At 40.1% G+C, this 23692-nt stretch overlaps 1 protein-coding gene across 7 annotated transcripts in view; it reads right to left on the bottom strand.

Annotated features, from left to right (window-relative positions):
* The window catches only part of LOC140188835 (septin-2), a 200429-nt gene that overhangs the window by 3720 nt on the left and 173017 nt on the right, over positions 1-23692 (bottom strand). For all 7 annotated transcript variants that reach the window (XM_072245497.1, XM_072245489.1, XM_072245521.1 and 4 more), the window contains one exon: positions 7301-7411. In XM_072245497.1, coding sequence (XP_072101598.1) covers positions 7331-7411 — 81 coding nt within the window. In that variant the 3' untranslated portion in view covers positions 7301-7330. The remainder of the gene's footprint in view (positions 1-7300; positions 7412-23692) is intronic.

The raw sequence follows: 23692 nt of genomic DNA, 5'->3' as shown, positions 1-23692 counted from the left end.
TAGTTCCTTAGCAGCTAGCCAGCTAGTTTAAATAACATTAGCTATGCTAATGAATGAATGACACCTGTTATACTCACCACGTCTTTTACAGTCATTTAACCCACCATGGGCAATAGAAAAGTCATTGTTGCAAACAGTGCAGCGAGCAACACTGTCATTATTTTTTACCCCTATTAGGCAGAGGTACACTTTAGTGTAATCTGGGATGAAGTACATTTTATATTTTCTCATTTTGGAACACTCTGCCATGGTGCTGCAGGACACTAAACTGAACTGATGGACAATGAAAGAGAGAGAGAGGTCGACTGTAAAGCCCGCCCACAGAGAAAACTGATAGGTCTACTTAGCACAGAGAGAGACCAATCAAGATGCTCTCTCTGTCACTCTCTCGCTACATCTGTCACTCGCTCTCTGTCTCTCTCTCTCTCTCTTCCCCACCCCACCCCCGCTCGCTCGTTCTCAAAAAAACTGATTTCCAGGATATTGTATATAATTTGCGGACATCAGGGAGCCATTATCAATATGCAGGAGACTCCCAGAACTTCCAAGAGAGGTGGAATGTCTGTTCCTAGAACTTATGCACTTATTTCTGGTACCATGTATTGCAAAGGATGACAATATCATTTAGAGGTTACATTAAGGATATATAAAATCTTTATCGTGGGTGGTGGGCCTTAGTTGTGTGAAGAAGCTAGATAAACTGGGATCATTCTCCAAACAGCAGAGAAAGCCAAGAGAGGAGAACTTAAAATAATGGTGAAAGATTTTGCTCACAGCAAGCAAGGAGAAATCGCTTCCAGAGGCAGAAGGGTCATTAGTCAAAGAGCAGATTTAAAGTGAGAACCAAGAGAAATTGGCACAATATAAAATATTTTTAAGGATTCAGAGTGTGGCTACAATCTGAAGCACACCATAAAAGGGAGGTGGAAGCAAATTCAATAGTAGCTTTAATCAGGAAAGTGATAGAATACACTAAAATGCAGAAACCACAAGGGTGTGAAACTAACTGGGTGACTTTTAAAGAACTAGTACAGATACAATGGACCAAAAGGCCTCTACTGCTGCCTCTGATTCAGACAATACTAGACCTTGAACATATTGCACAATATCTGAGCAGAAATACTTTGACATGGTGTTCAGAATGTCTTGTCCAATGTCCACTTTATTTAACACCATTTACTTAATTTTGTAATTTATAGATTTGTGTCTTTGCACTGTATTGCTACAGTAAAACAGATTTCACACATATTGCAGTCATAATAAATCAAATACTGAATGTCTCCATGATACATCTTGCTCCAACTCATACTCCTACACAACAATTCTCTATTTTAAAAAAACAAAATAATTTCTATTTCTCTCCTTCAGGGATCGTGTAATCCTATATGCCACCTTTCTTTGGGAGTCTACAACAAGTCAGTTACAGCAAAGCTTTTCAATCAAAAGGAAAGCAAGATTGACTGTAATCCAGTGGTAAGTATTTTAGAGCACTCCATATAGGAATCTTAGATAGAAGTCAAATGTAGTATTGCTACCAAGATTCCTAGAGTCTGATTAACCTACAATACAGGCTGAACACCCATTTCCCAATGATTACATTCAGTAAAGTGTTCCTTGGGGCACAACTGAATGTTCATTAATTAAATGAAGCCTAAATCTCTATTACTCTCTAAGTTTTTACATCTGTCACATGACCGGCAACAATGAATATAGAAATGAGTCGGGTTTTATAAAAACAAACAAACATTTATTAAACTTTGCTCAACATTAGTAAAAAGATAAACAAACGAAAACCTTAACCGGAAGTAAACTGCTATGCGGCCATTTAACAAACCACCAAACTCAGTACTAGTTCTTAAAGCAGTAAATGCGAACACGGTCTTAAGGTGGTAAATTAGAACACAGTTCTTAGAATGGTAAATCCGAAAGTCCAAGAGATTTATACAGTCAATTAGGAGAGACTTTCCTGAAGTAAAGAATTCCTCGAAGACTTGACATTACTGCTGATCCCAGCCGGAACCTGCCTTGTCCGCAGGGTTCACGACGACGGAAATAAAACTGTTTAAAGGAACTGACCTGTAGAATAGACACCGCACAACCTTTTCTGCTTCAGCAGAGGTTATCTCATGCAGATCACTCTTTCTTGAATGAAGATTCAACAATGGTCGATCCTATCCAATACTGACAAACGATATCAGCTTTACTCGACTCCTTCGGGTTCTGTACCTTAGTAATGTCTTCACTCTCCAATACTACTGAAAAAGTACACCAACAAAGCTAGCAGCTATTGGTGAAACTGCTGGCCTAACACTTCTGTACCTTACACTAGAAAGTAAAACTCCGTTTTAAAACTAAACTGCATCATGGGACGAATACGCAGCATAGCGGAGTATCTGACTGACAATCTAACTGAAAACTAACTGCGTCACATCGAGAGTCTCTTTTATATACCTGTTGAGAATAGGTCATCATGTGACCTCACTGGCAGGAAAATTACATCATGTGACCTCCGCAAGACCATTACATCATCCTCATAAGACAGTCACAAGATATCCATGAAGTATGTGACACATCCATAATGGAACAAGAATGTGAACTACCTCTGGGGATAATGCATTTCACTAACTACATGATTCGTGGGGTGTGCCATAGAGAAATTAATCCTAATTTACTATGTTTTGCTAGAGACATTAGTTGATTGTTCTGCCACAGTGTGGAAGGATGCAAGAACTTGCAAAGTGACTGCAACAGATTATGGCAAATATGTTACAATACTGGCAAATGTTGGGTTATGATTTCAAAAGAACAGAGCATCTTCTAAATTCTGCATATCAAGCAACACACAAAAACTGGACAAGCAGTGGACTGGGAAGCATCTGTGGAGGAAAATGGACAGATGACCTGTGCTTTATTCCACAAGGAAACAAAAGAGCCCTGAGACCTTCCTGAAGGGGAACGGCAGGGTATAGGGCACAGGGACTGGACAGCTGAGGAAAATATGAGGTGGAACCGACCAGGGAAAGCCTTGGGGGCTGAGGGGAGAGGAAGAACAAGAAGTCTTGACCCAAAACATCAACTGACCATAAAAGCTGCCCGACTCACTGAGTTTCTCCAATTTTCAGGATTAAATACTTAAGAAAGAAATCAGGAGGGCTAAAAGAAGACATGAGGTTGCCTTGGCAGTCAAAGTGAAGGATAATCCAAAGAGCTTTTACAAGTATATTAACAGCAAAAGGATTGTAAGGGATAAAATTGGTCCTCTTGAAGATCAGAGTGGTCAGCTTTGTGCGGAACCAAAGAAAATGGGGGGAGATCTTAAATAGGTTTTTTGTGTCTGTATTTACTAAGGAAGCTGGCATGAAATGTATGGAATTGAGGGAATCAAGTAGAAAGACCATGGAAACTGTACAGATTGAAAAGGAGGAGGTGCTTGCTGTCTTGAGGAAAATTAAAGTGGATAAATCCCCGGGACCTGACAGAGTGTTCCCTCGGACCTTGAAGGAGACTAGTGTTGAAATTGTGGGGGCCCTGGCAGAAATATTTAAAATGTCGCTGTCTACGGGTGAAGTGCCGGAGGATTGGAGAGTGGCTCATGTTGTTCCGTTGTTTAAAAAAGGATCAAAAAGTAATCCGGGAAATTATAGACCGGTGAGTTTAACGTCAGTAGTAGGTAAGTTATTGGAGGGAGTACTAAGAGACAGAATCTACAAGCATTTGGATAGACAGGAGCTTATTAGGGAGAGTCAACATGGCTTTGTGCGTGGTAGGTCATGTTTGACCAATCTGTTGGAGTTTTTCGAGGAGGTTACCAGGAAAGTGGATGAAGGGAAGGCAGTGGATATTGTCTACATGGACTTCAGTAAAGCCTTTGACAAGGTCCCGCATGGGAGGTTAGTTAGGAAAATTCAGTCGCTAGGTATACATGGAGAGGTGGTAAATTGGATTAGACATTGACTCGATGGAAGAAGCCAGAGAGTGGTGGTACAGAATTGCTTCGCTGAGTGGAGGCCTGTGACTAGTGGTGTGCCACAGGGATCAGTGCTGGGTCCATTGTTATTTGTCATCTATATCAATGATCTGGATGATAATGTGGTAAATTGGATCAGTAAGTTTGCTGATGATACAAAGATTGGAGGTATAGTAGACAGTGAGGAAGGTTTTCAGAGCCTGCAGAGGGACTGGACCAGCTGGAAAAATGGGCTGAAAAATGGCAGATGGAGTTTAATACAGACAAGTGTGAGGTATTGCACGTTGAAAGGACAAACCAACGTAGAACATACAGGGTTAATGGTAAGGCACTGAGGAGTGCAGTGGAACAGAGGAATCTGGGAATACAGAAACAAAATTCCCTAAAAGTGTCGTCACAGGTAGATAGGGTCGTAAAGAGAGCTTTTGGTACATTGGCCTTTATTAATCGAAGTATTGAGTATAAGAGCTGGAATGTTATGTTGAAGTTGTATAAGGCATTGGTGAGGCCGAATCTGGAGTATTGTGTTCAGTTTTGGTCACCAAATTACAGGAAGGATACAAATAAGGTTGAAAGAGTGCAGAGAAGGTTTACAAGGATGTTGCCGGGACTTGAGAAACTCAGTTACAGAGAAAGGTTGAATAGGTTAGGACTTTACTCCCTGGAGCGTAGAATAATGAGGGGAGATTTGATAGAGGTATATAAAATTATGATGGGTATAGATAGAGTGAATGCAAGCAGGCTTTTCCCACTGAGGCAAGGGGAGAAAAAAACCAGAGGACATGGGTTAAGGGTGAGGGGGGAAAAGTTTAAAGGGAACATTAGGGGGGGCTTCTTCACACAGACAGTGGTGGGAGTATGGAATGAGCTGCCAGACGAGGTGGTAAATGCGGGTTCTTTTTTAACATTTAAGAATAAATTGGACAGATACATGGATGGGAGGTGTATGGAGGGATATGGTCCGTGTGCAGGTCAGTGGGACTAGACAGAAAATGGTTCAGCACAGCCAAGAAGGGCCAAAGGGCCTGTTTCTGTGCTGTAGTTTCTATGGTCCTATGGTTCTATCTGCAGTCTCTTAAGTCTCTGCATTCAAAGATTAAATGATGAGACAGATTACAAGACTATGAGTGTATTCCTTATCACAAGGAAGTCTGCAGATGTTGGAAATCCAAAATGCTGGAGGAACTCAGCAGGTCAGGTTACATCTATGGAAATGAATAGATCGTCAACGTTTTGTACCAAGACCCTTCCTCAGAACTCTGACATTCAGAACCCTGACAATGTGATTTTTATCAAAAATTTATAGATATTGTAGAACACTGATGGAGTGAATGCAAATTATTTCATCAGTTTGAGAGTCCATTACCTAAAACTTAAAGACAGTCCATTCGGGATTGAACCTGGGAAAAAAAAAATACTTTAAAAAGATGGTACAAGCTTGGAGCTTATTCACCCTTTGAAGTAAGGTGAATTGTTAAAAAAATTTAAGTACAAAATTGATAGATTTTTGTGAACTAAAGATCTTGAAGAATGTAGGAGCATAGGCCATTTAGATTTAGCTCACAGATAAGCAAGGATCTCAGCAAACTGGCTTTGAGAGAATACACAGTTTCCTTTTATTCTTGTAAACCTCTCCCCAACCACAAGTCTGCTAATTCAGCACAAACTAAGGAATGAAACACTGCTTTCAGCTAATACGGGATTCCTCTTGTCAGGGACCTTTGCTGACTGTTTGATCCATACAACAAAGCTCTTGGTTGAAAATGGGAAAGGAATGGATTCAAATTTTATATCAGGTCCTTCATTCTTGGCAGATGGAAGAGGAGGGAAAATGGCAAATTATTTTATGCTGGGAGTTACAACCAAACAGATTGCATCACTTGAAAGGGTGATGAAATCAGATGTAAAAATAACCTTCAAAGTTCAGTTAGGTATATACATTAACATTAACTATTTGATGGGCTATGAATAGGGGTGGACGAGAGACAAATTGGGATCATGCTTTCAATGAACAAGCATCAGCAAAAGAACTGAATGGACTTGTATTATATGATTAATTGAACAACACTGAGTTACCCCTATTACCTCCAAAGACTAACACTGCTGGAATTTCAACTTTGAAAATGTTAACATGGAGAAAAACACTAACTTTAATCTGAAGGAAAACAGCAACAGAATGAGCACTGTGAACATTCAGAGCCAGCCCTGTCACTCAAACTTATAATCATCAGCTACAGACAAAATAACTCAAACCACCCACACTAACAGGAAGTTGTTCAGAGATACAACTCTCAAGAGTCGGTAATTTGAAGCATTCTGAAATGTAAACATAACTCCCTCACCTTGCATAGAAAAATGAAGGAAAGTGGGGAAAAAATATAAGGCATATCTTGTGGTCCATTTGACCTCTGGCCAGCCTCACAGCTTGAATTCCACAGATCTGCACAACAGTTTGATTGGACAGCTTGAGAAACATGCCGAGGTGGAAGCAATTAAACAGAAGCAGTGGGAGGATTCTTTGGGGCATTGTTTAAAATGCAGCTGACAGTTTCCCTATTTTCTCCAAAGTTTCAAGTTTTCACATACATTCCTATCCCAAATTAGAAACTCTGTGGTCGAACTGTACGATTCTAAACATCTATGAAAAAAAATTCACAGCCATCTTCCAGCTTTTGCTTCTTCGATTCTGTTTTGCAGCCAGACTTCATTCAGCCAAAAGGACAGAACGTTCGACAGCAGAGACCTGGCTGTATTTTTTGAATTAATCAAGAAAGTTCTCACATTAACTCTCTGCTTTAAAAAGCCATTTTCACAACATGGTCATAAAATGAAGAAGGCCTTTCCAGCAAGAATTGTCACACTACAGCTCTGGTTTTCTACCTTGCCTTCCTCCAGGGAGAAAGCTATTCCTATCTGCTAAAGGTAAAGCACTAGAGAATACAGACGTAGCATTTTGGCCAAGAACTCTAGGGGGAATGTGAGAACTACCTTTTTCAAACAATGGGGCAATTGGCAATAACCAGGAACCACTGACATGAGGGTGGAGAAAGTGAAAACAATAAATGATTTCAAAAAGAAAGCAAAAAGTAAACCAGCGGAAGGCTGCCTGAATTGATCTACAGAGCATCAGCATTGGCTCATTAGGCAGGATGGCTTCTGGCTTGTAATAATCCTGATTCTATGGGCTCAAGGAAGAAACTATGTGGATACTCCGTTGTAAGATTCAGGCAACTGATGGTTCTCAGGTGCAATTCCACTCATTTAACTGATATCCAATTTCCAATAACCCACAGAGAGATTGTGGGGTAGGCTGAGATCACTAACGGTTCTTACCTGTAAATAAGAGTAGAACTAGTTCATCACTCACAGTCCATCTCCATTATCTGCAGGCTTCATTCGCATCTGTGCCTGCATCTGAGCAATCATTTCTTGCATTCGACGCAACTGAGGAGAAAATAATTGTTCATTTATAGCATAATTTTACTGCACGGTTCACAGCAAATACTTGCACAAAGTGAGCAATGTCACACTTACACAACATCAATCAGCAAGTCTCATTTAAAAATGTAACTAGATATGACACAGTGTTATATTCCTTGTACACAAATATATAGAACATTAACTAAGAAGTTCTTTGATTAATTATGGAGAGGTAAACTGATAATCATAGTTATGTCATAAACATAATTTTGATTTGTAAAAAAAAAAGGACCCCCAAAGCAAGGCTCCCAGCAAGGACAGGGTCTCCTGACTTTTACGGAATATAATTCACACTCCACTTGTGGTATATTCCTTACAAAATATATTATCGGCTTTATGAGGCTACATTATAATGACAATACTATGCTTGGACTGGGGCAAGGGTAGGATGCTTCAAAGATCCTTTTATACCAAAAAAAACAACGGGGTTTTGCATTCTGCCTCATACTCAGTGCTTTTAAAGACATCAACTCATTCTGCACAATACATTGATTTAGAAAATCAACTTCTGTCTCTAGCAATGGCTTGTAGATCAATACCAATACTGGCTTCAAAGTCCAGAGCATTCAAACAGTGCAAGGTTATATACTGTTAACAATATTTTCAGGCCCAATACTGGCAGCTCTGAAACAGTCTGTGTGAAACTTTAACTAAAACATGCTATTTAGTTTCTTATTCTATGAAATTTCTTTGACAGTGAGATCATTTGTTGAGTGATTGTTTACTCTGGAGCACAAAATGAAATAACTCATACATTAATAAAGTGTATTGGAGATTTGAAACAGATTTGAATGGATGGCACTAATTAAAAATCACCTTACATCCTAAACATTGCCAATTAGTGTCCTCATAATCTAAATTTATACAGCCCTAATAGATTGCGAGAACCTGGAGAGGTGCAATCATAGAGGTTACTTATTAGCATTCTCTTAATATGCATGGAGACACTGTCTTAGTCATTATGTTACACTGATAGAAATTAACCTTGAGTGAATGCAGTCCTGAGCATTGCACTATTTAGCAAATTATTGATGAATAGATGCTCCTCAATCTCAGTTTACTAGGAATGACTGTTTCTTTGCATATGTAACCTGGATTTGGTGGAGGACATGCTCTGCACTGGTCAGTCTCTAGTTTCCCTGAGCATTCACACTGACAGTACTGTGCCATCCAGTGGCAAGCTCTGCTAATCACTCGACTGCCTTTTCTCTTTCCCTCCCCCACACCCGCCCATTTCTGCAGAGCAGCTGAACACTCACAATGAAATTAAATTCCAGACCACTGGCTGGGAATATTTAATTCTATCCTCAGCAGGCAAGCCTATATAACAAGTGAGGAGTGAAAAATTGCAAATTCGCAGGGAAAGCTTTGTTCTGCAGATTGCATGGAACTGAACAAAGTGGAAGGGTTTATCAGGTCTGATATTTTCTGCAAATATAACAATAGGAAAAAAATGATGGAAAAAAAGCAGGGAAAAATGACTGACAAAAATGTAACATATCCACAAGATGGTGAGCTTCCACATACAGGTAGTTGCCAGACAAGAGCAGGTACCGCATGTGAGTTCAATGTGATAAAAGTCAAACCTGAAGCAGCAAAGTCTGTATAATGAAAATATCTCCGGTAAGGTTTGTTCCTTAAGGTTCAATGGTTTACTGATGTAAATGATCCCCTTGAATAATCGGACAGAGAAAAGATGAAATCCAAGTACTACAGCCTACAATTGAGATGTTTGGCAAATTAAATTCCTTTTAAAAGTTATTCATCCATAGGATGTAGCAGTCACTGGCAATGCCAGCAAGTAGTGTCAATTCTTAATTGTCCCTGCACTATGACGACAGTTGAGTCAACCATATTAGTGGATCCGAAGGCACCTACATAGCAGAATTCCTTATCCAAAGGGCATTGGTGAATGAGATGAGTTTTTTTTAAAAACATTCAGATAGTTATGGTTACTAATACTGACTATGTATGTGAATTCCAAATTTATTTAATCAAATGAATCATGCTGCTATGATGAGATTCAATAAATGAAGCAATGTTCCTTCCAGGCTATGGATGCTAGTCTGGTAACTTACCTACTAGGCAACAATATCCCTACAAATTAATACTCATCAGACACTTTCAGGCATTACCTTAGTAACTCAGTAGTTACTACTTAAACTTCTCAGAGCTCAGCAAGAATTTTTCAGGCCAATTATTTTGTCTGTTTGAATATTGATATGCCAGGTTTGAGAGAACTGTGGTCTCGCTCATAGAATATGATTTCATGCCTCAAATGAGTATTATTTTAAATTAATGGATGCTATGATCAATTATTTGCACCTTCACAGTCTCCAGACTCATTGGTTTGGACAGACTCAAGAACCAACACAGAATTTAAACTCCCAATCTATACTAAATTGGTTATGGAAATACAGAATTCTGCACTCTGATCACTTGGCTAAATTCTCTGACTAGTTGAGATAGTTTACCTTTGTATTCTATCCCAAATAGAATTTAAAAGATTTAGAAGATGATCTTCATCTTGCAATTGTGCAAAATGCAGGCATCAATACTCCCACTGGCATTGAAATTACTGATGAAAATTAAAGTCAGCATTCATTCTACACAGTTGGCATTGCTTTCTAAGACCAAAGGACACAGACTCAGAATGGAAGGCAGTCCTTTTAGAATGTAGGTAAAGAGGAATTTCTTTAGCCAGAGAGTGGTTAATTTGTGGAATTTGTTGCCATAGGTAGTTCTGGAGGCCAAGCCTTATGTATATTTAAAGCAGAGATCGATAGATTCTTGATTGGTTAGGGCATGAAGAGATAAGGGGCAAAGGCAGGAGATTGGGGCTGAGATGAAAATTGCATCAGCCATAATGAAATGGAGGAGCAGACTAGATGGACCAAATAGTCTAATTCTGCTCCTATATCTTATGGTCATGGTTTGGCAGTAAGGATGGTCCGATATCAGGTACATCTGGGCTAGAATCAAGTATCATTACCTGATTATATAAACTATATATACATTATAGTATATCCTGTATCATTAACTGCCAAAACACAAAAATCTTCAGCACAGTCTTGAACCATGGAGCTGCATCAACTAATGATTGAGCTCTCACGTATTCAATTAAACTCACAAAAGAACTGCAAAACCAAAAATGGTATCTATCCAAATGGATTCAAAAGCAAAATACTGAAATTGCTGGAATCTGAAATAACAAACAGAAAATGCTTGAAATACTTAGCATCTGGGCAGGGTCAATGATTATGCAATGGAACAGGGAAATACAGGTTTTGAGATGCAGTAGGGAAAGAAAGTAGAGAGAGAGTGAAGGGGAAGATCTGTTCTACAATAGAGCACAGGAACAATTAAATAAAACACGGGGTGCATTAAGTAAAACAAAAGCCAGAAGAGGTGAAAATACAGAACAAATGTCAGAATAACAACACTCAGTACTAATAAAACAGGGTGCAAGCTCCATGTAGTCAAATGGATATCAAGGCACCAATCTGAAATTTATGCTGTATTTGAATGGCCCTGATACTGGACAATTCTTATTCATTTTCACATCTTCAGTGAAAAATAAAATTACCACTTTGGGATGTGCAACTGCTGTCAATACAAGCCAAACTTGGACACAGATCACTGTTCCCTCATTGTCGAAGGTTGAACATCCTGGAACAGCTCTCAGGAAGGTAGAAGTAAACATGGTAGAAGATCATTTTTCTCAAGTTAACAGTACTTAGTACTGAACACTGTCATCTGCCAGCACTGTGTGCTCCAAGAAACATGATTCACTTCAGCTTTCTACAAGCAAATTGCCATAGGTTTGTGCTATTTCACAACACAGGAATAGAGTATCTTAAAAAAAGATCATTACTTGCAGATGACCAATTGTAAAGAGATTCTTCATCAACACAGAAGACTGCTTTGGGATTGTTGGGAACTAAAACAAATTCACTTGAAGTATGTAACAGATCAATGACCATGTCATACATAACAAGAACCATCATTTTAATATTGAAGATATTACACACCGAACAGCTTTGAATGTCAATACTTAATGGCTGCTGGAATAAGGAAAGGTTGCAGCTGTTGACTGAAACTGAAGCACACACCTGTATTGCACATGTGGCAGAAACTATTCAAAATACTATAGCAGTTAACAAGACCATTTACAGACAGCGTCAAAGCTTGGTTCGTGCTCCATGAGATCAAATGGTGTGGTTGCGTACTGCCCACATAGTTGTTATAATGTTGAAATGTAGACGAGGAACCATTAGACAGCAAGGGAACTTTAGCAGTGTGGCAACTCACAGAGTGCCTGAATCGCATCTCTATTGACTAGGTGTTCTACTTGCCTTACACTTATGAGTGGGTGGTTCCAATGCCAAATTCAAGTTTGCTGATGACACCACTATCTCAGGCTGAATCAAAGGTGGTCATGAATCAGCATATAGGAGGGAGATTGAAAATCTAGCTGAGTGGTGCCATAACATCTAAAACTTCCACAAACTTCTATAGATGTGTGATGAAGAGTATATTGACTGGCTGCAACATAGCTATGTATGGAAACACCAATGCCCTTGAACAAAAAAATCTTACAAAAGGCAATGGATGCAGCATAGTCAATCGCAGGCAAAGCCCTCCATACCAGAATCAGAATCTCCAGCGCATATCATGAAATTTATTGACTTTATGGCAGCAGTACAATGAAATGCATGACAAAGAGAGAAAGAGAAAAAAAACGAGTTACATTAATACTTATGTCTATTAAATAGCTAAATTAAAATAAGTAGTGCAAAATAACAAGAGGTAGTGAGGTAGTATTCATGGGTTCATGTCCATTTCGAAATCAGATGGCAGAGGGGAAGAAGATGTTCCTGAATCCCTGAATGTGTGCCTTCAGGTTCTGTACCCACTTCCCAATGGTAACAATGTGAAGAGGGCATGTCCTGGGTGGTGGGCATCCTTAAAGATGGACACCACCTTCCTAAGGCACCACACCTTGAAGATGTCTTGGATATTATGGAGGCTGGTACCCATGAAAGAGCTGACTAATTTTACAAGTTTCTGCAATTCATTTTGATCTTGTTCAGTAGTCTGCAGGCGGTGATGCAGCCAGTAAAAATGCTCTCCATGATACATTTGTAGAGTTTTTGAGTGTTTTAATTGACAAACCAAATCTCCTCAAATCACTGAGCACGTCTACACGGTTTTGTCACATCATCAAGAACCCCAACACCCAAGAAACGGAGACACCTCTTATTCCCTTATTAGGGAAAGAGAGAGCCTGTGGTATGTCGAATACCAGGTAAACGAGCAACCTTTGGAGTACTGCAAGTCTGTGTCTTTGATGTTGCTTTGCTCATGCTTGAGTGCTCGGTGGCAGGTGCTGATGCTTTTTTTTTACTGGTGGGGGGAGGGTGAGTCGTTGCTTGCTGCCGCTTACGTGCTGGAGGGAGGGGAGCTTTGGAAGGGGGGACTTTGGGGTTCTAACATTTAACTGTCATTCATTCTTTAGGAACGCTTCTCTATTGCTATGAATGGTTGTGAAGAAAACGCATTTCTCTGACATTAAATGTACCTTTGAAGACATGCTTTTGTCTTGCTGCCGCCATCAGGAAGAACATAGCAGAGCCTCAGGATTCACACCACCGGGTTCAGGGCAGTTATTACCTCTCAACCATCAAACTCTTGAACCAAAGGAGATAACTTCACTCCACTTGCGCCATCATTGAAACATTCCCACAATCTATGGACTCAATGTCAAGGTCTCTTCATCTCCTGTTCTCGATAATATGCTATTTATTTATTATTTCTTTCTGATTGTATTTGCAGAGCTTACTGTCTTTTGCACACTGGTTGAATGTTCAATGGTGCAGTCTTTCATTGATTCCATTATGGTTATTATTCTATTATGGATTTATTGAGTATGCCTGCAAGAAAATGAATCTCAGGGTTGTATATGGTGACACATATGAATTTTGATAACAAAGTTACTTTGAATTCAATCCTGACATCTGATGTTGCCTGTGTGGACTTGGCTCATTCTCTCTGTGATGGTGTGGATTTCTCCCAAGTCTCCTGTTTTCACTCACATCACAAGACAAGCTGGCTGGCTGATAAATTGCCCACTATAGATATCACCTGGGCTACAAGGGAGGGGTGAAATCTATGCAAAGTTGATGGGAATATGAAGATTGTAAATTACAGGAATTTTAACGTGAGCTGGCATAAACTCATCAGCACAGGCCAGGAATTTGATGCTTACATTACAGAACTAAATGAAGCTTCTCCACCTCCTGGCCAAGAAAAATTACAATCTAAACTATTAAGTTATTTTGTAAACTTATGCTATCCTCCATGGTTTCTATGCCAGTTTGAATATGGAACAGTCTTTATTCAGGATCAAACTATACTAAAATCATTAGTTTTGGCAGTGTTCAATGCAAGTTTTAATCATTAAAGTGCAATAGGAATTGCTTCAAACTCACCAATACTGAAATAATGCATGTACCTTGCAGATTTATAATTATTATGATAATGGTGCTGAACGGCAACACTTTTGCTTGCATCTTCGGAAACAGCTCTATTTCTATCCTTAATATCGTTTCCCCTTGCAAGGTTCTTTTGAAGTCCCTGACCTGGAGTTACACTCTGACTTCAGTTCTTTGTGGGAATGGGGCCCACTCTCAGGGCCTCACGACCGGTGGCTTTTTGATATCCCAAGGACGCGGCCTGGAAGGCGAGCACTCCTTCAGGGTTCTAGATTTTCGTGGCTCTGGAGGCGGGCTAATTCAAGACTGGTACCACTGCCTGATGCGTCGTGGGAGAACACGGAAGATCGGAAGCAGCGGGTTTGCTGCTGGCTATGTGCCCAGTGACCCAATGCTTTGGGCACAGGGCTCGGAAAAAGTGACGCACAGACTTTTAACAACGTAAATCAGCAAGTTATTTGTTATGTCTCCCCTCTCGCTGTGAAACAGGGACACCTCTTTTTCCCTTATTAGGGAGAGAGCGCCTGTGGTATGTCAAATCACTGGGTAAATGGGTAGTCTTTGGGGTACTGCAAGTCTGAGTCTTATCGATGCTTTGCTGCAAGCTTGAGTGCTCAGTGGAGGGCGCCGATGCTTTTTTTTTTGCTGGTGGGGGAGGGTGCGCCGTTGCCTTGCTGCTGCTTGTGTATGGGAGGGAGGGCTTGGGGGGACTTTGGGGTTCTAATATTCATTCTTTAGGGCACTCCTCTGTTTTGTGGATGTTTGCAAGAAAAAGAATTTCAGGTTGTATATTGTATACATTTCTCTGACATTAAATGCACCTATTGAACCCCTATTGCATTCAACTGAAACTTTAAAAAATATTAATATTGTTTAGGATCAAGGCATCACCAGCAAACAATTAACTAGTAGTTGTTCTCCATCACAGAGTTATATATACAATCTCGCTAACGCCATTGAGAAAATGCATGCCTGATGTTACATCTGTCTGGTCTGCTACAGTGTGAAGGACACCAGTGGCCACCTTGCTGTCTGATCCATCTGTCCCTAAGCACTAAAGGTACAGGGCTCTCTCAAAGATTTTTTTTAAAAAAGAACTTTTGCTAGAAATTCCTACTAACTGTAAAGAACTAGGGCAAGGGTTCCCAAACAGGGGTCCACAGATCCCTTGGCTAATGGTTGGGGTCCATGGCATAAAAAAAAAAGATTAGGAACCCCTGCTCTAGGGTATCAGTTCAGCCTGTTTTGCTCATTCTAACTTTGCATATGGCTATGAATTCACAGCACCCCAAAACAGCCAATAATGTAGTTTTCCCCAATGACCTGCGCATTCCATCTCATAGCAGTCAACAAAAATCATCCATCTTCAATGATGTGAATGGAATCCATTTAAAACAAGTTAACTCAATGAAAGGAACTAGAAAAGTAGTCGAGAAATTAAGGAAAAATTACTTGCTTTAGGATTCATGGATGGAGAGGACTCCTGAAGCAGGCTGTAGAAAGTACAGAAAAGAATGTGAGAGGAAGTGGAAACACATGCAAGGATAGGTCTGCACAACGAGGATCTGGAGAGGAAGAAGACTCTGGATGAGTTGAAACATGAAGTGGTGGTGACTGCTGTATGAAAAGCTTTGGGTAGATTCTGCCCAAGATGGCCACACATGGTGCGTTTCAGCAAAGAGCACATTTACTTAGCCAATGTTCAAATTATGAAAATGATCCGGCTTAGGCAACAGAGCACATAATGAACAAACCTGCTTCGGCACTGGAAAAACATGTGATGTAGAAAATTCATTTTGATAATGAAGGCACTGGGGACATAGTCTGATAGTCATTAACCCGCACAAAATATATCAGAATGTGTTAAGCTTGAATATGTTTCTCTGCAGAAAAAGAATTCCAAAGAAGAATGTAAAAAGTAAAATCACTAAAAATATAAGACCAAGTCTTTAATAAAAGTATTATTATCCTCTTTGCATGCTGGAAGACAGTATGTTTACAGCACTGAATTTCATAAGTTATTTTATCTTCTTCCGTTGGATATTCCTACCAACAAAGCAGGCAAGTCATATCACCTCAATCCTTCCTTTCCTAATGGAGGTGGCCCTGATGGCTGCCCAGCAGTAATAAAGTCATTGTTTTACAATTTGTAAGGACACAGCTGTCATGAAACACAAAAGGGATAAAAATACAACAAAATGGCCTCCAGCAACTTCCAATCTATTTACTAAATTACAAACACAAAGGATCTGTTAGGTGCAGGAGTCTTCAAGTGCTCTGAGCAGCCAAGCATAAATGGAGCAACTTTCAAGAACTGTTATTTCTGCCGACATTACTAGTTTTTTGGCTATACTTCAAATGCATGAATTCAAAGGTTTTCATCAACTGGGAATGTTTTAAACAGGTGAGATTCAATGTGTTTGCAGGAAAACCACATCAAAGCCAATAGGATCCCCTCCTTAAAATGAAAACCTGGTTTTATAAGGGGGATCATGTGCACTTGAGACAGGAGGCAAATGCCTGGGTTCAATCTTGTTAATAATTAAACTAGTCATTTCATGTTCTGCACTTCAATATTTATGTACACTCAACGCCACATCAACTTCCATGCTCCAATATTATAAAGCTTATCCATAAAAGCCTACAAAAATCACTTTTCCCACTTGAAGCTTCTGAAGCGGTGGAATTATTGCACGTGGCTATATATGAAAAGGCTAGGATTACAAGAATGCCAAACTATTGCCATACCCACAACTGGTCACATCTGAAGGAGAACTAATGGTAAATGATTTATTTAGGGAGCAGAGAAGATGAAGAGAGGAATCAATGTGAATGAATACATTTCCATTAGCTCTTCATATATAATAAACAGCTCTTCAATAATTACATACTCTATGCATCTTTTTCTTTCCCACTTCAAAATATTTTATGGGGTGCTACTTTATTTACAAAGATTATCAGTAGCACAGTCAGTCATAACCAAAATAGACATATAGATTATCAATCTGGATGTAATGCCTATCATCTTCACCTGCTTTCCTTGTTCAATGACCAATCTGCAGTACATTTCTCTCAGTTTTTATCCTTTTTTTAAGATTGCCAACAATTGAAAGCCCTGTCAACTACCACAATGTTGTAGATTTAAGTCCCACTGTAGAGATTTGGGCATGAGATCAGGCTGTTGCTCTAGTGGGGTGCTGAGGAACTACTGCAGCAGAGTGTCTTGCTTCAAACAAGATCAAAGCTCACCTGTCCATCCTACTGGATGTAAAAATCCCATGAGACAAGCTATTTGAGCAGGAAATGACACAGCAAGTTCCCTGGTGTCCTACAATACTGATCATCTCTCAAAAGCTATTCAAAAATTATGTTTGGGCACTTATTTAACTCCTATCGAAAAAATTATACTGTATAACCTGGCAACACACATCAAAGTTGCTGGTGAACGCAGCAGGCCAGGCAGCATCTGTAGGAAGAGGTGCAGTCGACGTTTCAGGCCGAGACCCTTCGTCAGGACTAACTGAAAGAAGAGCGAGTAAGGGATTTAGAAGTTGGAGGGGGAGGGGGAGATCCAAAATGATAGGAGAAGACAGGAGGGGGAGGGATGGAGCCAAGAGCTGGACAGGTGATTGGCAAAAGGGGATACGAGAGGATCATGGGACGGGAGGTCCGGGAAGAAAGACGGGGGCGGGGGGGGGACCCAGAGGATGGGCAAGAGGTATATTCAGAGGGACAGAGGGAGAAAAAGGAGAGTGAGAGAAAGAATGTGTGCATAAAAAAAAGTAACAGATGGGGTACGAGGGGGAGGTGGGGTCTAGCGGAAGTTAGAGAAGTCGATGTTCACGCCATCAGGTTGGAGGCTACCCAGACGGAATATAAGGTGTTGTTCCTCCAACCTGAGTGTGGCTTCATCTTTACAGTAGAGGAGGCCGTGGATAGACATGTCAGAATGGGAATGGGATGTGGAATTAAAATGTGTGGCCACTGGGAGATCCTGCTTTCTCTGGCGGACAGAGCGCAGATGTTCAGCAAAGCGGTCTCCCAGTCTGCGTCGGGTCTCGCCAATATATAAAAGGCCACATCGGGAGCACCGGACGCAGTATATCACCCCAGTCGACTCACAGGTGAAGCGTTGCCTCACCTGGAAGGACTGTTTGGGGCCCTGAATGGTGGTAAGGGAGGAAGTGTAAGGGCATGTGTAGCACTTGTTCCGCTTACACGGATAAGTGCCAGGAGGGAGATCAGTGGGGAGGGATGGGGGGGACGAATGGATAAGGGAGTTGTGTAGGGAGTGATCCCTGCGGAATGCAGAGAGAGGGAGGGAGGGAAAGATGTGCTTAGTGGTGGGATCCCGTTGGAGGTGGCGGAAGTTACGGAGAATAATATGTTGGACCTGGAGGCTGGTGGGGTGGTAGGTGAGGACCAGGGGAGCCCTATTCCTAGTGGGGTGGCGGGAGGATGGAGTGAGAGCAGATGTACGTGAAATGGGGGAGATGCGTTTAAGAGCAGAGTTGATAGTGGAGGAAGGGAAGCCCCTTTCTTTAAAAAATGAAGACATCTCTCTCATCCTAGAATGAAAAGGCTCATCCTGAGAGCAGATGCGGCGGAGACAGAGGAATTGCGAGAAGGGGATGGCGTTTTTGCAAGAGACAGGGTGAGAAGAGGAATAGTCCAGATAGCTGTGAGAGTCAGTAGGCTTATAGTAGACATCAGTGGATAAGCTGTCTCCAGAGACAGAGACAGAAAGATCTAGAAAGGGGAGGGAGGTGTCGGAAATGGACCAGGTAAACTTGAGGGCAGGGTGAAAGTTGGAGGCAAAGTCAATAAAGTCAACGAGTTCTGCATGCGTGCAGGAAGCAGCGCCAATGCAGTCGTCGATGTAGCGAAGTAAAAGTGGGGGACAGATACCAGAATAGGCACGGAACATAGATTGTTCCACAAACCCAACAACCTGGCTTTGGCTGTAAAGAGGCAGTGAAAAAATACCTAACAAGTGTAAGTCTTTCTTGTTTATATATATTAACCTACACTTGTATATTTGGCATTTTTAATGCTGAACTCAGTCCCAAATAATTTCCTCGAGAGGTAATGCTCTCTAAGGAAATCCCTTCCTTTACACGCCTCTGGCATCTGCTTCATTGCTTACTAAAGGAAATGATGGGGCACATTGAGCTTCACACAACAGCTCTGACAATGGAAACATTTATAAAAATTTAGACTTTCTACAAATCGAAACAAAAATACATTCTACATAACTGATGCTGTCATTTCCAACTTCCAGGGTGAGCAAATACATGTGGAGTATGTAACTCCAACTATAAGACATTCATGTACAAGAAGCAAATTAATTTTGAAGGGCAAACTGCAATTAGAGATCATTTGCAAAATAGAATGTAAATAGTTGCAGGGCATCAACTATATTTCCACATTAAATTATAAAGGGAAACAAATTTAAATGCTCTTGTGCCCAACTCTTGAGTGAGTGAGACCGAGAGAGACAAAAACTAGGAATGGTCTTCCAAATGTCAGTAAATTTAAAGATGATATTTTCAAATTCACAAACAATCAAGTTATAACTCAAAATTATCTATAAAAATCCAGTTAATGAAAGGGTTAATGTATGAGGAGCATTTAATAGCTCTGGGCCACACTCACTGGAGACAAATTGGGGGGGGGGGGTTGGAATCTCATTGAAACATCAAATATTGAAAGGATAGAGTAGGCACAGGGAGGACGTTTACAATGCTGGACCAATCTAGGGCAAGAGGAAACTGCCTCAGAATACAAGGACATCTCTTTAGAACAGAGATAAGGAGTTTCTTTAGCTAGAGGGTAGCGAACCTGTGGAATTCATTGTTACAGACAGCTGTGGAGGCCGTCATTGGTATATATAAAGCAGAGGTTGATAAGTTTCTTGATTAGTAAGAACATCAAAAGTTTCGTGAAGGAGACAGGAGAATGAGCTTGAGAGAGTCAATAAATCAGCTATAATTGAATGGCGGAACAGAATCAATAGGCTGAGTGGCCTAATTCTGTTCCCATGTCTTATGGAATTATCACTATTGCCTCCAACTGGTAAGAAATCCATCTCTCAAACAACCCAAGCTAATCTCTACGGCAAATTCCCCAATTCGGCATCTTTATTTATACTGTTAACAAGTCATTCCTCTCCCAGACACGTTCTGCATGGATGTCAAAATAATGACTGGGAAACATCAATACCAAAGAGAAAGATGCTGCAGTTATAAAAACCCACCACAATAAAATAGCACATTCTAAACGAAAGTATGGTAATTGCAACACTGCTTGCTGGACTGATCATAATGGGTTGAGCCAGTAAATAGACTAGTGGCAAAATAAGCAATGTTCTTGCATTCTTAACTGAATGCAAAAGAATCTATCCCTCTTCTAACATGAGCTTGAAGAGCAGTGAAAGATGGAACTACAAATCACAATTCTTTCCTGCAGCCTCAGAAATACTGGGAGAATGCAGCCAACTCACAGACACTGAAGGCAAGTTTCTTCTTGTTTGAAAAGTATTTCTAAAACAACTAAGATTCAGCCACTGGGCAAGTACTTGAAATATTTATTCATATAATTCTGTACACACCTTTGTACAGAAAGGGAAGGGAACAGAATAAGTTATCTCAAGTAGAAGAGTCGATTTCATTAATAATGGAACCACTCATTGCAAATTTTTACCTGTATTTGTTGAAAACCTAATATAGAAAGAAAAAAAATCCTGAATTATCTTCATGTAATGATAATCATTCATATGCATTATTTTCATGTAAACTTGTCCACAGAATAACATCTTATTCCAGATAGATTGTATGTGGGTGTTGTGTGTGTCATTTTGTGATGTTGCAGGAGAAGGCGAATAGAATTTTGCACTGCAGCTCCCCCAAACCATTGTTTTTTCACAGGATAATATTTGTCAGCTATAATTTGGTAGCTGAAGTCGAGAAGCATAACTAATAGATTAGAGAGAATGAATGGAAGGTTTCTTTGCATGAATTACTTAATTCACTTTAGCTCTGATGATTATTTTTGAGATTTGCTCCATTCTAACAAATGGTTGCAAATGGATTAGACAGATTTCATTGAATCAGAATAGTACGATCATCCAGTTCATCAGTTCTGCCAATCAAGGACAAAAAGTCCTACCAGATGATCTGTTGAGTTGCTCGCCCCCAGCTAGCTAGATTGCTGTGAGGAATGAATCCATTGCTTTGTGCATGAATCTGTTTTAATCTAATTACTGTGTTCTCTGCCCTGAGATTTTCTTGTTGCTTGCATGACTTGGCTTCTTGCCAGATGATAGCTACACTTTAACTGCAAGGCAATTGTGTATAATGTTGAGTATGTGTTTATGTGTGTGTGCGTGCCTGTGGGGCTCTAAGGAGCACTCTAATAACCAATTTGCAAATGTACAAACAGCTGATGTCTTAGAGAAGCAGGAGACTGCTGTTGCATAGGTGCATGTTACTCCAGACTTTGCTTTGGAGTTAACTGCTTCCTTACCATTCTAAGCCTAATACATACAGCCAAAAAAAATTGTCAATTTTAATTGAATTGCCATTTTATTTGGATATGTGAGAAAACATATATACCAAATAAAAATGGCACTACAGGGATTTGTTGAGCTTAAGAGTTTAAATAGCCGGGTGCTGGATGCTGTATGGAATAATGATTTTGAGATTAGATTTATTTGTCACATGTACATCAAAAAATAGAGTGATACACGATGTTAGTGTCAAATTAGTAAGGATTGTGCTGAGGGCAGTCCACAGGAATCATCACTTTTTCGGCGCCAACACAGCACGTCCACAACTTATTAACCCTAACTGTATGTTTTTGGAATGTGGAATGAAATCTGAGCAACTGCAGGAAGCCCAAACAGTCATGGGGAGACTCAAGCTCCTCACTGACAGTGACAGTAATTGAACTCCAATCGGTGATCGTTGGCACTGTGAAGCGGTTGCACTAACCACAATGCTACCTTGCCACCCTGAATGTCTACTGTTGTTAATATGTTTATGTAACACCCTGGTTAAGATTTTTACTGCTATGCTGTAGGTACTTCATTTTAACAGTTCTGTAAGAGCAGTCTGTTCTGCTTTCAGCCTGTTTGGGCTTGAGCTAAGGTAAGGGGCTTTGTTGTTCAACTTAGGAATGTGGTGTCAGCCAGTCAGGATGGTGGAATTGGGAGAAGGTACTAGAGAACGCTGGATGGAGAGGTTTTTGTGATGGCCTGTTATTTCTTGCCCATGGGCAACTGCATGAGAGCAGTAAGTTACACAGCATTCACACAAATCAGGAGTTTGGGTGAGCAAGACATGCGTACCTCAGGGGTATGGCGGGACCAAGGTCATATCTACCCTAGACAAACAGAGTTTCAGAAAGGTGGTTTTCTCACGGCTGAGTCTGGTGGCTGTTAGCAAGGGGCTATCAAGCCGCATCTCTAGAGACATCCAGTTTAATGGGGTCTCATAGATATTCACAGTACTGTTTTACTTGCTGACCAAAGTGATTCTTTAACCATCCTTGGCAATTTGGATTCAGATTAGTTTGTCATATACATCACTTGAGTACAATGAAATAAACTGCTTATGTGAAACTTCAAGCTAAGTTCACACACTCTCACAGTTACCAGACCCTGATTTAACATACAGAATAAACAGTGTTTTACAACAGCAAGAAAAATCATCCAATGTTGGAATTCAATACTTTAAAACTGTCATTTCAATAATATTTTGAATAGACTAAGTACTCTTTCAGAGATTGGAGAGGATAGCCATAAACATGGATTTTTTTTATTCACCATAATGTCTCAAATTATTAAAAAAACTGATGCACTTTTGCCCAACCATTTTTAATCACTTTATGTCGTAAGAGTCTCTGAGTTAAAGCTAACAGTTATTGTGAAATATGCCTTTATCATCAGAACACTCACTGGGTGGCTTGTGAGAAAATCAGACGACCACTTGTGGCTTTTGGGAATTTCACATAAACAGCAGCTTTTTTTTTAAGCTAGTCCTGGTTTTCTTTGGTGACATGTCCTGTCAAAATGTGCTGGCAGAGAAAATGACTGCTAGCCACCATAGCCTGAACCACTTAATTACTGTGATGTGGATTGCAGCTTTAGGTTATATAAATCAGAATGTGAATGTAATAAATTTTGTTAATGGATGGGTTACCCAATGCACTTTACACTTGGGTGGCTAACTGGAAGTTTCCCACTTTATAATTTTCTTCTGAGCAGCATCTGCTTTATAAAACAAGCAAGGAAGGAAGGAAATGACATTGGCATTATTTAAACTGTTGTTACAGAATATTCAATGCCTATTTACAACATGTACTAGTTCAGCATCCAATATCAATTAATGGAGTCAGATGTATGTGGAAAGTAAGGAAGGTGCTGTCATTGGTTTAATTCAATAACCCTGGGGAAACCCAACTCCAGGAGAATTTCATCAAAAAGAAAGTTTTCCATCATATGTTTGATTTTGATTGAAGCTTTCTTCTCAAAATGAGGCATTTTTGTGGCTGGAAATAGATCTGCACGTGGAGACACAGATATGAAAGATGGATTTGCATTCCTAGGTTACAGTACTGAGTTACAGATTTCAGGGTTCAGAAGGCTGGATTATTTAAACCATATTTGATTTGTCTGATGAACATGCTTAACATACAGTATATAAAATAAATTTTATTCCACAAGTAACAACCAACTGACTTCACCACAAAC

The sequence above is a fragment of the Mobula birostris genome, chromosome 2 (genome assembly GCF_030028105.1).
Source record: "Mobula birostris isolate sMobBir1 chromosome 2, sMobBir1.hap1, whole genome shotgun sequence".
NCBI lineage: Eukaryota > Metazoa > Chordata > Chondrichthyes > Myliobatiformes > Myliobatidae > Mobula > Mobula birostris.
Note: the sequence above shows the minus strand (reverse complement) of the source record. Positions and strands in the feature narration are given on the sequence as shown.